The sequence below is a fragment of the Brachypodium distachyon genome, chromosome 4 (genome assembly GCF_000005505.3).
Source record: "Brachypodium distachyon strain Bd21 chromosome 4, Brachypodium_distachyon_v3.0, whole genome shotgun sequence".
NCBI lineage: Eukaryota > Viridiplantae > Streptophyta > Magnoliopsida > Poales > Poaceae > Brachypodium > Brachypodium distachyon.
In genome coordinates, this window is record NC_016134.3 from 39,434,114 (window position 1) to 39,446,682 (window position 12,569).

The window sequence follows — 12,569 nt, forward strand, 5'->3', positions numbered from 1 at the left end:
CGGAAGATTTTCCAGACCCATTTGGCCATTAGCGCAAGGTTCAGCATGCGAGAATTGGAAACCCCGAGACCCCCCCCCCCCCCCCCCGATCTTTAGGTTTACAAACCTCCTCCCACTTGACCATGTGGTATTTCTTCTTTCCATCTGCCCCGTCCCAAAAGAAACGCGCTCTCGGCGAGTCCAACTTCGCATGGACGCTGTCAGGCAGTAGGAAAAGGCCCATAGCATAGATGGGGAGACTAGAGAGGCAAGCGTTAGTGAGCACCAACTTACCTCCCGAGGAAAGGAATTTCCCTTTCCAAAGTTCCACCCTGTTAGCCACCTTGGAAGTGAGCGATTTCCAGTCCACGATAGAGATCGAGGTATCACTAATAGGCAGCCCCAAATAGCAAAAGGGGAAGCTACCTAGAACCTCACACTTATCGAAGTTGATCTTGAGGCCACACATCGCTTCAAAGCACAGGAGAAGGAACTTCAGATTGGCCAGATGGATCGGGGTGGGCTTAAAGAGAATCATAGTGTCGTCGGCATACTGTAGGTGAGTAACACCCCCAGGGATTAAATGAGGAACCACCACTTCGATGTGACCCGACCGGTTAGCCGCATCCAACATAGCCGCCAGCGCATCAGCAACAAAGTTGAAAAGCAGAGGGGAGATGGGATCACCCTGTCGGACGCCTCTAGCATTGCGAAAGAACGGGCCCACAACCCCATTAATAGAAATTGCAGTCTGGTCCTCCGAGACCAGCTGAAGAATTTTGTGGATCTATCCCGACTCGAAACCTTTTCGAATCAACACCTCACGAAGAAACTTCCTATTCGCTCTATCGTGGGCTTTCTCAAAATCCAACTTGATGAGCACCCCTTGTGCTTTCGAAACTCTGAGCTCATGGAAAATCTCATGCAGGGAAAGGGCCCCGTCCAAAATATTGCGACCGCGGATGAACGCCGTCTGATTAGGATGGATGAGTCTGCGGGCAACAGGGGACAATCTGGAAGCAAAAGCTTTGGCCACAAATTTAAAGATAACATTAATAAGGGCAATTGGCCGAAACTGCTTGATGTACTACGCGCCTGGCACCTTCGGAATCAGGGAGAGAATGGCAAAATTTAAGCGAGAAAATGTCAACCCTCCCTAACGAAAAATCATTCACAATATCAAGGAACAAATTCTTAACAAGAGGCCAGAATTTTTTTTAAAAGCCAACCGGGAAGCCATCCGGCCCTGGTGCCGTATCAGTTTTCATGTCAGCTAACACCCCCTCAACCTCCTCCATAGAGAAGGACCGACCTAGCAACCAGTTCTCCTCTGGGGACGCACGCCTAGACGCCGGCCAGGTGTCTCTATGAAGCGAGGCAGTTTTAGGTTCCGATCTCTCCAACAGGTTAAAGTAAAACTCATAAATGTAACTTTGGAGGTCAATATTGTTGGAGATAGGACCGTCGTCAGTCAGCAGACAGACGATCGCACATTTACATTTTCTGCCATTCGCAATGGCATGGAAGAAGGCAGTATTAGCATCCCCTTTGGCCACCCAATTAGAGCAACTCCAGCAGATGCCCTATGTGACCCCCAATAACTAAATTTGGGGCTTTTGGGCCCAAAACCACTCTCCAGCAGAAGCCCAATCCCATGCCCCATATCCCAAATCCCGATCGGGATCCCTCATATCGGTGAGCGCGCTCGGGATCCCCCATCCGGCAACCACCGAGGTGGAGATCTCCCTCCCGCGCGTTCCTCTGCTCCGCGCCTCCGCCCAGGTATTCTTCTTCTGCATCTTCTTCTTCTTTGCTGTCGAGAGGGGCACGGGCGCAGGGTAGGCTCGCGGGCGTTGGAAGGGAGCAGAGGGGAGGGAAGAGGGGCACGGGCTGAGGATCTGGGCAGAGGTGGAGGGAAGGGAGCAGAGGGGAGGGAAGAGGGGCACGGGCATGGGATTGGGCTGGCGGCGCTGATGTCCAGAGGGAGGAGGAGAAGAGGGGAGGGGCGCGGGCAAGGGATTGGGATAGCGGCGCTGCTGTCCAGAGGGAGGAGGAGAAGAGGGGAGCGGCGGCGGTGCTGTCCAGAGGGAGGAGGAGAAGAGGGGAGGGGCGCGGGCGAGGGAAGGGAGGGGCGTCGGGGAGGGAGGAGGAGAAGAGGGGAGGGGCGCGGGCGAGGGAAGGGAGGGGCGCCGGGGAGGGAGGAGGAGAAGAAGGGAGCGCCGGTGGTCCTGTCCTACGTGAGAAGGAGCGCTCGGGATGGCAAAGATGAGAGAATGCAGCGCAATTTTGATCACTCTTGCATATGACATTGCAAATTGAAGCAAAGTTCTGTACAAATAGAAATGATATTTGTCTACCATTTGTGAAATTACAGAGTGCTGTGATGGATTCTCAAGATGATGCAATCGGTATGTATACCAGTTTATTGAGTGAGAGAGTCGGCGTTGATGAAGTTTGGGATGACACTCACAATTACAGCCCAATTGGAGAGCAACCAATGCCAACTGAAATTGTTACTCCTCCGGTGAGACCAAACAACAAGAGAACAAAAAATTTCACCATTGAGAAAGACCAAGTGTTGGTCTCGGCATGGTTGTATGCTAGTTTGGATCCAATAGTAGGGAATGAACAAAAGAATGCTACTTATTGGAAGAGAATTCATGAGCAGTATGAATTGCACAAGCCTGAAGGAAGTGACCGCAACATTAGTTCTCTCACACACCGTTGGGCTGTTGTGAAGGAACAAGTTGGCAGATTTTGTGGTTGTTTTGAGCAGATAACAAATAGGAATGCAAGCGGGAAGACGGAACAAGATAAGGTAATGCATTTGTATATCATTTCACTTTGACAGTACCTTCTTATCTTTTGTTCAAGTAGAGTTATTTTAGTGATAATGTGCAGATTGTGGAGATCTAAGATACTCTTCTCCAAAGATTTCAACAATAGCTTTAACAAATCTTCTCAAACTATCTAAAGCAGTACTTTCTCCAATCCGAACATACTCATCTGTAGCATCTGCCGCTACACCATAAGTCAACATTCGGAATACCGCGGTTACCTTTTGCAGAGATGTTAACCCAAGAACTCCAGCGGCATTTCTCCTTTGCAGAAAATAGCCATCATGTTCCCGCACATCTTGTACAATGCGGAAAAACAGCGGCCGAGCCATCCGGAACCTGTGTGAACAAAGATATATAATGAGATGCAGACAAGATAAACAACAAAAATGCTAACAAATAAAAATGTACGCATTGCATACCTTCTCCGAAAGAATGGTGGCCTATAGATAGGATGTGTGCAAAGTAGTCTTCAAATAATCTAGCATGCCCGGCTGCCCTATTGCGGTGTATGACCTGACGCCCTGGCACGGAACAGCCATGGCGTCGATGATTCAACCGCATGTTCTGATGAAGAACTAAGGCGGCCATAGCAACCATTAGTTCGTCGTCGTACCGGTTGTCCTCGTCGTCGTACTGGTTGTCCTCGTTGCCGTCGTCTTCATCCGACGACGATGAGCTCACGTATTGCCAAAGTAAGCTGCGACTCATTGTGTGAGTTGTGTGAGAGGAGATTCAGAGATGGGTGGAGAGTGCATGGATAATGACTTCACAGCTTTGTATATATAGGAAAAATATAGCCGTTTGAAAAAGACCCGTTCAAAATATAGCCGTTGAAAATATATCTGTTAGAAATATACCCGTTGGAAATATACCCGGTATAGAAGATTTCGTAATTTATAAAGACTCTGTTAATTAAAGTATAATATTATAGTGTACTTAAATAATTAATTATGAATAAAATAAAACATTTTAATTTAATTATATGCGTTTCAAATATACGATTTCAAATTGACTCATTTGAAATATTGAAGTTTAGCAAATCGGTTGAAAGATATGAATATAATATAGACAAATCAATTATAGGGGATGAGATTTGGAGAATCTACCGAGGAGTGTTGTGATTTTGGGGGGGCAAATGGTATAGGGGATTCTCATATATGAGATTAGGGGATGAGATATAGGGAAGCTCCTGGAGTTGCTCTTAACACGACCACGCTGTCGCCGGTAGGATTCTTCCAGACGGAACACCTCCATCAGCTGTTCCTCCAGGGCATGACGGAGAGCCCAACCATCGTCATCGAGCCCCGCCTGGTCCGCAGTCAGGTCAAGGGGTTTGATCTGAGCAAGAATAGATTCCTTTCGGTCGTTGAAATTGAGATGTTGGTTGGCCGCCCAGCCCCTGAAATACTGACGACCCCCACGACTAAGGGCTTGCCATTTATCAATCGAATCACGGAACTCCCGCGAGTACAGGAGCCGGAACCACTTCTCAGTGACCGTCGCGCAGAAGTTAGGAAGCTGCACCCAGAAGGTTTCAAGGAAGAATCTATTGGATTTGGGCCTGGAAGACTCCCCGGAGTCGAGGAGCAACGAAGTGTGGTCAGAACCGATACGAGTCTCCGCTACCAGGGAACACAGGGGAAACCACACCTCCCACTCAGGCGAAATAAACACCCGGGCCAGGACCGAGCGGACCGGATTAAGCTGTTTGTTCGTCCAAGTAAATCTCGCGCCAGTCCGAGGGAGCTCTCTGCGGGCCAAATTGGCCAGGCAATCATTGAAAGCATTGATCCTAGACCAGTTGATGTCGTCATTATTCTTGTCAGGAGCATGGCGAACCAGGTTAAAGTCCCCTCGATCCCAACACCAGCGGAAAAGGACTGGAAAGAACCACATCCTGGAGTTCCCCCATCCATCTCGCTGCTGCACTGGTGGAAGCTGCTAACACGAATATGTTCAGGTGTGCTTTTGATTGCAAAACGTACCCAGCTTCTTTGAAACTGTGCCAACAGTCCAGCAAATTCGTGCTATGTTGATTGGTTCGTGTTGCAAACTGCATGGAATGGCTTCTGTTTGCCTAGTACATAGATAGACGAGGGGCACCAAAAGCAAGTAAATCTTCAAGATACAACTCGGTATATGATACTAGGACAGAATACAGATACAATGGTAGTGGAGGAACTGCACGTGATTGCTTCTCCCCGGGCCATGCGATGATTGCGATCTCTCACTCGGTCTCACCAGTATCCTCCTCGATCGTTCAGTGAAGTCTCGTCGGCGACGGATGCTCCGCCGGCTCACCGTCCCGAGACACGAGAAACAGAATGGCTTTGCTTTGCTTCGTTTTCTTGCGGTTTTGGAGCTCAGGAAAGTGTCCACATGAAAAACGCGGACCACACCGTCACGGCGACGGAGGCGAGGGCGTACACCCACACGAAGATCACCGAGCACTCGCTCTCCCCCACGCCAAACAGCTGCGTGATCGTCCCTGCAGCACAGCAGCCAATAAACTTTCAGTCAGCAAAAAAAGAGGATGAAGAAACATTCACCAACAGGCATGAGGGCCATCTCGATCTGCAGATGTCTGACTGACTGACTGACCGATGTTCATGGCGGGTGGGACGGCGTACTGCAACAAGAGGATGAACTGGTACAGAGGGTCCGGCTGGATGATGCCGAAGCGAACAGCTGTCTTGATCAGCACGGTGCCCACCGATGGCAGCAGAATGTACCTCACGGCCACGATGCCGGCGATCACCGACGGCTGGACGCTCGCGCCTCCTCGCAGCCCTGGAGAAATAAATTGTCTCCTGTTATCTTTCGTCATAACATCATCAAGTTTCAGGTTGGCATGTTATTCTCAGTAGTACATTCAATGCCACTGCTCTTGTGTTAAAGTGATCATAAGAGTAGGGTTTTTGTTTACCGGTGATGAGGTTTCCTCCCATGATCAGTGTGACGGATGGAATGGCTCCTCCGCTGCGCAGGGAAAGATCCAAGGAAATGATCAGATGTATGGATTGGAAACAAAAGAACTCCAGCATGGTCAGCAACATCAATAATGGGCACAAGTTACAACAGCTTGAAGTATGTTTACAAAGGTTGCAAAAATAAAGTTGGATGCATTACCCGATAAGTTCAGCAGACTCACGAAAGACGCGAAGAGGCGCGTTTTCTCCAATCATAGCATTCCTAATCAGAGGTGTTCCTCCAATTATAAACCCGACAATCTGCAGACAAAACCAGCGTAGACTTATTTACTGCTAGTTCATTGCAACCACTAATGGGGTAATGCACTAACAGTAGGTTTTCTGTTTTTTAAGCAAACTGAATTGGTATTTCTAAAATCACCATACCACTGAAATGGTTGAAGGGGCAAATAGTTTCTTCAAGTCAACTGCCCCAGAAACTGATGACACAATTTTTTTCGCTCTCTCGGACAATGGGATCTGTGCAAAAGTATTTCAAAACAAATGAGTGCTGTGAGTTTTCAAAAGTAACATTGCTACTAAGATTTCCAGAAATCAAGAAACCTTAGTTTTTTTCGAAGATACGGTTGGACTGGATATCAATGGGAGCGTGGACTCGTTTAAGCGATTACTCGAGATTGAGTGATTCTCTTCTGAAACTGCACCTTCGGTGCTTCCTGAAACGAAGACTTTTGTTTGAGGTGTTGGAGAATTACCATCTCCTTCAGTGACTTGTGAATTTGCACGAATAATATTATATGCGCCCGTCCACAGAACGACAGCGCCAAGCTACAGAAAATCAATCATAATCGACGGTGACATGGTGCTCCATACTTTTCCCTTAACAAACAGACACAATCAGGCTTACCTGATGCGGACAACGAATGAAAAACAGAAAAGAGTAATAGCCTTACAGCTAACGAGAGCGATGAGTAGGCGAGTCCATAAGTCTGACAAGCATCAGGATTTCCGAATGGGCTTCCCTTCTCTTTGCAAAGAGCTGGAATGATGATCAGGAAAATATTTCCAAGATTGCCTGCATCCGTCCAACCAAGTCAACTGGAGATTTTTGACGAACTTTCCGCGTGGAAAGAACAAAACAAAGGGAGGTTCCTCTTCCATTATCTTAAACAAAATAGAAGAAATGAAAGTGGAATAGCGCGAGGAGCCTTTCGATCTTAAAAAACTATCTCGAAAAAATATAGTGGAGGCACTCAAGTTTGATCAGTTATCTGAGGCGTGTCACAATCACAGTTAGAGAATGAAGATCAACTTTGAGAGTCTAGCAAGTGATTGAAATTTCTTGACACCAATTTAATTGCTTAAATTGTTTAAAATTAGGATCGGTATATAATATCATGGTCTCATACCTTACTTTTTTTTTTCGAGGGATACTCTCACCTTAGTTTGTTTCTGTGGAATGGTACAAGGTGGGCCGTTGTGGTTATGGGTACACCTTATCTGTACCGGCTGAAACTTTATGAGAAAGGCCTTTCCGTTATTGTCAGGCAATAACTGCCTTGGACTTTGGGTGCTTCTATTACTGACCAGATCTTTATTTTCTAACTAAATGGATCTCTTCCCGAACAAAATATATATCTTTACTAAGTAAATAACCTAGCTACTGTCATTATATTCATAGTTAACTGATCACAGTACTTTTCACTTGTACAGAAAGGAGTGCAAGGGACAACTCCCAGCTTGGTGCCACCCTAAGCCATTGGGACTTGATCAGTACCTCAAAATAAATAATATGTGAAAGCTGTGTACTATGTTTGCTGGCAATTGGAAGTATATTTAGTGTTCCCTGACAATTTAGACGAAAAAGGTAGAGAAGTACTCTAGTTACCAGCAGAACAGCAACCCAAAATAAGGCCTCTTAACTTGAGCGGGGCTCCAGTGACTTTTACCACGATCCAACCGAAGATTAATCCGAAGGTAAAAGCGAAGAGGATATTCACGGGCATGAACCACCTTTATCATGGAACATAAATGGTCAATTTCTTTACTTCCCCCATATGTAATAGGACAGTATAAACATTATCTAAAAGAGCCTTTTAACGCAATGAAGAAGAATGAGACTCACAATTTAGCCAAGCTTTCCAATGTGATTGTTTTTGCCAAATAGGTTGCAACAAGACATGGATTGAATACATAAAACACCACCTGCAGAAACAAAAATTGTTCAGAACATCAAGGATTAAAATGACGAAATTATGACACGAACACTAGAGAGACTAATACTTGCAAACAAAATTTGTTAGGTGAACTTAGTTCTTTTCTTTTTACTTGTGTGCAACACTAATACTTACAAAGTTTAGATGTTTCCTTGCTTCTTTTCCAAGTATACCAGCAAAGTCACTTGCCAGGAATGATCCTACACCGGTAACCAAGAGCATATTAAGAACAGGCACACATGCCGTGATGAACAGCTCCAGGAGACCCATATCCTAGGATCAAGAACTGTCATATTATCAACACTTTGCTGGAGTTTTCTTCATACAAAGCCAAGATGCGATCGATGGCACGTGACCAGCATGATGAGGTGATAGAAAAAAAAAGCATGGCTATGTAGCAAAAGAGTTAACATCAGCCGTGAAGCAAAATATAGAGTACTCCAAAATATAACTACAAAATACGGAGTACAAAGGTTTCCTTGATCTGTCATGATAGCCGGCCGGTATATAAAACAACATGCCGGTATATAAGACAACATATCGCTAGAGCTAAATAGATGAAGCCAGGTTCTTAGTTATGTCAAACAACTAATTAATCATGGCTGTCTCTATATATGCAACTCGGTTAGAATTTGCAGGTAAAAGGAAGGAGAAGAAGAAACACAAAGAGAAAGGAGCCATAAAACAAGAACTTCCGCAGCAAAAATATTAGATCAGGAGTGAAGAGTGGAGAGTGGAGAGTGGAAGGCTCGAGTCAGACATGGTAACCTTGTTCTTCACTATCTACACGAACGGCATCCTGAAGAGAGGAAAGCCAAAACAAAAACAGACAAGATAGTGCCGCTGCTTCAAAGATGCCAATTTGAATCATTACCAACAATCAGGGACGTACAGTCCCCGCAGCTAGGGCCGGCGCACCCGCGTACGCACCGGCGCCGCCGCCGCCTCGAACGGGAGGAAGAAGAAGAGACGACAAGAAGTGCCGGATTCTGGGGATTGGCCAATTGGGAGTTGGGACCGAGCGATCTCTCTACTTGGTTGCGGGGGCGGGCGGAGTCTGGCAGGCTGGCAGCTTGGTTCCGTAGGCGCCTTGCCTTTGGCTTCTCTTTTCCTGAATTCTGATCTCGCGGCGTGGACTGAATCTCCGTTGCAGCTTTTACGTCGGCACTTCAGCAGTACAACGGTTGGCACTTTGACTGTTTGACAGTGGGGGGTCGGGCGGGGCGCGTGCGCCCGCGGGGAATTCTGCTCGTCTCGTAGCTCCCTGTTCCTATGTGGAGGAATCTGTTTCCACGTTCTTGTTTACGGTTACAGCTGCCGGTTTGTGTATATTTTCTTATAACAGCGATCAAATTTTAGCGATTCAACAATGGGAGTACAGAAGTTCGCGCGGAGTACGACCTAAACAAACATCTTCTGAATTAAAGCTCCATGTTACAACTAAAAGTTGTGAAATCATAGGTGATGTGTAACATTGGCGAGTGTTTTAGATGAAACATTGATGTGGATACTTTGGATAATATGGATATTTATGTGATGACATGTATCTTGTTTGGACTTAGTGCTTTGCTAGTGGTGTGCTGATTCATTAGTTTCTTATGTGAAAACATGGCGTGAGTTGTGTGAAATTTACCCAGAGTCAAGTCGTGGACTTGTGCTCGTACTGGTTATTTGTGTGTTCGCTTTCAAGTGTTGCCGGAGCTAGAGGAACGTGGTCGATGACGGGATCGAGGGACGAAGCTTGGGAGAAGCTGAGGTCGAGGATCAAGGTCATGCGGGACGTTCGTGCGAATGAACAATGGAAGTGAAAGCTACGATGATCCGGGAGGGCACCGGTTTGTCGTACGTTGTTCATACCGGATATATGTACGGTATTCGAGATATTCGATACGTGATGGTCGAGTTTTGAAGACATCACAAGAAGAGTTGATGGCATGGAGTGGCATCGACGTGAAGATATGTAGGTCCAGCCGTGGCTGGATGAGAGCTGTTTAAAGATTAAACAGTAGTGTCATCAAGATGGCGTTGGATGGAAAAGTGGTCCACATGAAAGTTGTGCACGTCGTCGAGACGAACAACTTTGCTTTTGGTGTCATCTCAATCCGAGGTCGTATGCGGGCCCCACGGGCAAAATACCGACCGAGACAGAGGAGTTCGTGAGGTATGAAACACACTTTGTAGTTATCATGAAGGATCAAACTCTGTTAAGGAGGTGCGTCAGGACATGTACAAAAAGGAGTGCATGAGATTTGAGATGAATACAGGTGAATCTTTGGATGAATTCTTTGCACGCTTTAATAAGATTCTCAGCAACTTACGTGCATTAGTGTTACTTATACTGATGCTGAGGCTTCTAGGTAACTTTTGAGTGCATTAGATATGTCCATATGGGAGATGAAAGTTACATCTATTAGAGAATCTACTGTCATGAGCACACTTACACTTGATATTCTGTACTCAAAATTGAAAACTCATGAATTAGATATTCTTGCTAGGAGAACCGGTTCCAAATCAATTGCACTTGTTACTAACCCTGGCAGATTTAATGATGGTACTTCTACATTTTGCTATGCTCTGTCTTCTTTGTCTCAACTAACTGATGAACAGCTAGAGCAATACCCAGAGAAAGAATTGGCACTTCTCACCTCTCGTTTTACACGTGCCCTGCAAAATGTTCGTTCAACGAAGAAAAGGTGGGAACAATGTGTTGGAAATATGCCCTAGAGGCAATAATAAATTTGTTATTATCATATTTCATTGTTCTTGATAAATGTTTATGGCCCATGCTATAATTGTATTGATTGGAAACTCAAATACATGTGTGGATAAATAAACAAATACCGTGTCCCTAATACGCCTCTACTAGATTAGCTCGTTGATTAAAGATGGTTAAGGTTTCCTAACCATAGACATGTGTTGTCATTTAATAACGAGATCATATCATTAGGAGAATGATGTGATGGACAGACCCAAACCTAATCATAGCTTTTGATCGTGTCACTTAAGTTTAAGTTGCTTATGTTTTATTATGTCAAGTATTATTTCTTTAGACCATGAGATCATGCCACTCCCTAGTACCGGAAGAATACTTTGTGGGCATCAACCGTCATCTCGTAACTGGGTGATCATAAAGGTGTTTTTCAGGTATCTCAGAAGGTGCTTGTTGGGTTGTATGGATCAAGACTGGGATTTGTCACTCCTTGTGACGGAGAGATATCTCTGGGCCCTCTCGGTAATATAACATCCTAATGAGCTTGCAAGCATGCGACTAATGTGTTTAGTTGTGGGGGTATTATATTACGGAACGAGTAAAGAGAACTTGCCGGTAACGAGATTAAACTAGGTATGGCGATACCGACGATCAAATCTCGGGCAAGTAATATATCGCGAGACAAAGAGAATTGGATACTGGATTAATTGAATCCTCGACATAGTGGTTCAACCGATGAGATCTTCGTGGAATATGTGGGAACTATTATGGACATCCAGGTCCCGCTATTGGTTATTGATATTTGATCATGTCCACATGTTCTCGAACCCGTAGGGTCACACACTTAACGTTTCATGTTGCTTGGGTTAGATGAGATAAATGATGATGATATCGAATTATGATTCGGAGTCTTGGATGGGATCCTAGACGCAACGAGGAGCTCCGGAATGTTCCGGAGATAAAGATTTATATATGGAAAGTTGTTTTCAGGGTTCTGGAAAGTTTGGAATATTTCCCGGTTTTGACCAGGAAGCTTCTAGAAGGTTCCGGAGGGATCCGGAGGGTTCCACCTTGAGGCCCACCTATCCCAGGCTAAATGGGCCTGTGAGGGAGCACCCTGGCCTTAATGGGCCGAGGGGCTAGCCCACAGGGCCCATGCGGCCAGGAGGAGAGTCCTGGCCGCGGGAGAGTCCTGGCCGCATGAGAGTCCTGGCCGCCGGAGAGTCCTGGCCACGGGATAGTCCTGGCCGGCCACGCCTCCTCTACCCCTATATAAATAGAAGGGGGGGCAAGGGAGAGAGACACCCCAAGCTTTCAGTTGGATCTCTCTCCCCTGAGCCCTCCTCTCCTCCTCTTCTCACGCGCACGGCGTAGCCCTGCCCGTGAGAATATTCACCATAGTCACCACGCCGTCGTGCTGCCGGGATCTCGTCTACCTCTCCCTCTCGCTTGCTGGATCGAGGAAGGAGGAGACAACGTGAAGTTGAACGTGTGGATACCAAGGAGGTGCTGTCCGTTCGGCACTGAGATTGATCTCATTGAAAGTTCCACTACACCAACAACGATCTCGTGATCGTAACGCTTAGCGGTCTACGAGGGTATGGTGTTCATGATCCCTCTCGTTACATACATCTAGTATATATATTCTTGGGTTTTCTTCCGCACTTCTCGTAGGAAATTTTTTGTTTCCTATGCAACGAACCTAACACAATGCTCCAAGGTGCTTTGAATGTGGTGATCCAAATCATTTTCGCCAAAATTGTCCCAAATTCTTATCCAAGATGGCGAAAGAAGAAAATGGGGAGGACAAGAAGAAGAAGCGCCCCTTCAACATCAAGAATAAAAAGAGGGGCGACTTTGCTCGAGCGGTGGCTCACAGTATTTTTTCTGTAAT

General features: G+C 46.0%; 1 protein-coding gene across 2 annotated transcripts; it reads right to left on the minus strand.

Moving 5' to 3' along the window:
• Positions 1 to 4,840: 4,840 nt before the first annotated feature.
• LOC100826810 (protein PIN-LIKES 3) lies at positions 4,841 to 9,121 on the minus strand. 2 transcript variants are annotated; one of them, XM_010240000.3, is made up of 11 exons: positions 8,840 to 9,121; positions 8,101 to 8,238; positions 7,875 to 7,954; positions 7,638 to 7,762; positions 6,703 to 6,824; positions 6,353 to 6,577; positions 6,176 to 6,268; positions 5,949 to 6,049; positions 5,746 to 5,798; positions 5,421 to 5,609; positions 4,841 to 5,307 (listed from the first exon to the last, which is right to left on the minus strand). In XM_010240000.3, the coding sequence occupies exons 2-11, from the start codon at positions 8,233 to 8,235 to the stop codon at positions 5,183 to 5,185; spliced, it is 1,248 nt and encodes a 415-aa protein (XP_010238302.1). In that variant the 5' UTR covers positions 8,236 to 8,238; positions 8,840 to 9,121; the 3' UTR covers positions 4,841 to 5,182. The 2 variants fall into 2 exon arrangements, with proteins under 2 accessions (XP_010238302.1, XP_010238303.1); XM_010240001.3 differs by having other exon boundaries at positions 8,101 to 8,251.
• Positions 9,122 to 12,569: the final 3,448 nt, after the last annotated feature.

Bases quoted from the DNA above. Each gene is read 5' to 3' on its own strand.
- LOC100826810 (XM_010240000.3), bottom strand. From the start codon at position 8,235: ATGGGTCTCCTGGAGCTGTTCATCACGGCATGTGTGCCTGTTCTTAAT. The intron at 6,578-6,702 runs GTAAGGCTATTA...GATTTTCTGTAG, and splicing joins ACTCATCGCTCTCGTTAGCT to CTTGGCGCTGTCGTTCTGTG. The intron at 6,050-6,175 runs GTATGGTGATTT...TTTTGTCTGCAG, and splicing joins CCCCTTCAACCATTTCAGTG to ATTGTCGGGTTTATAATTGG.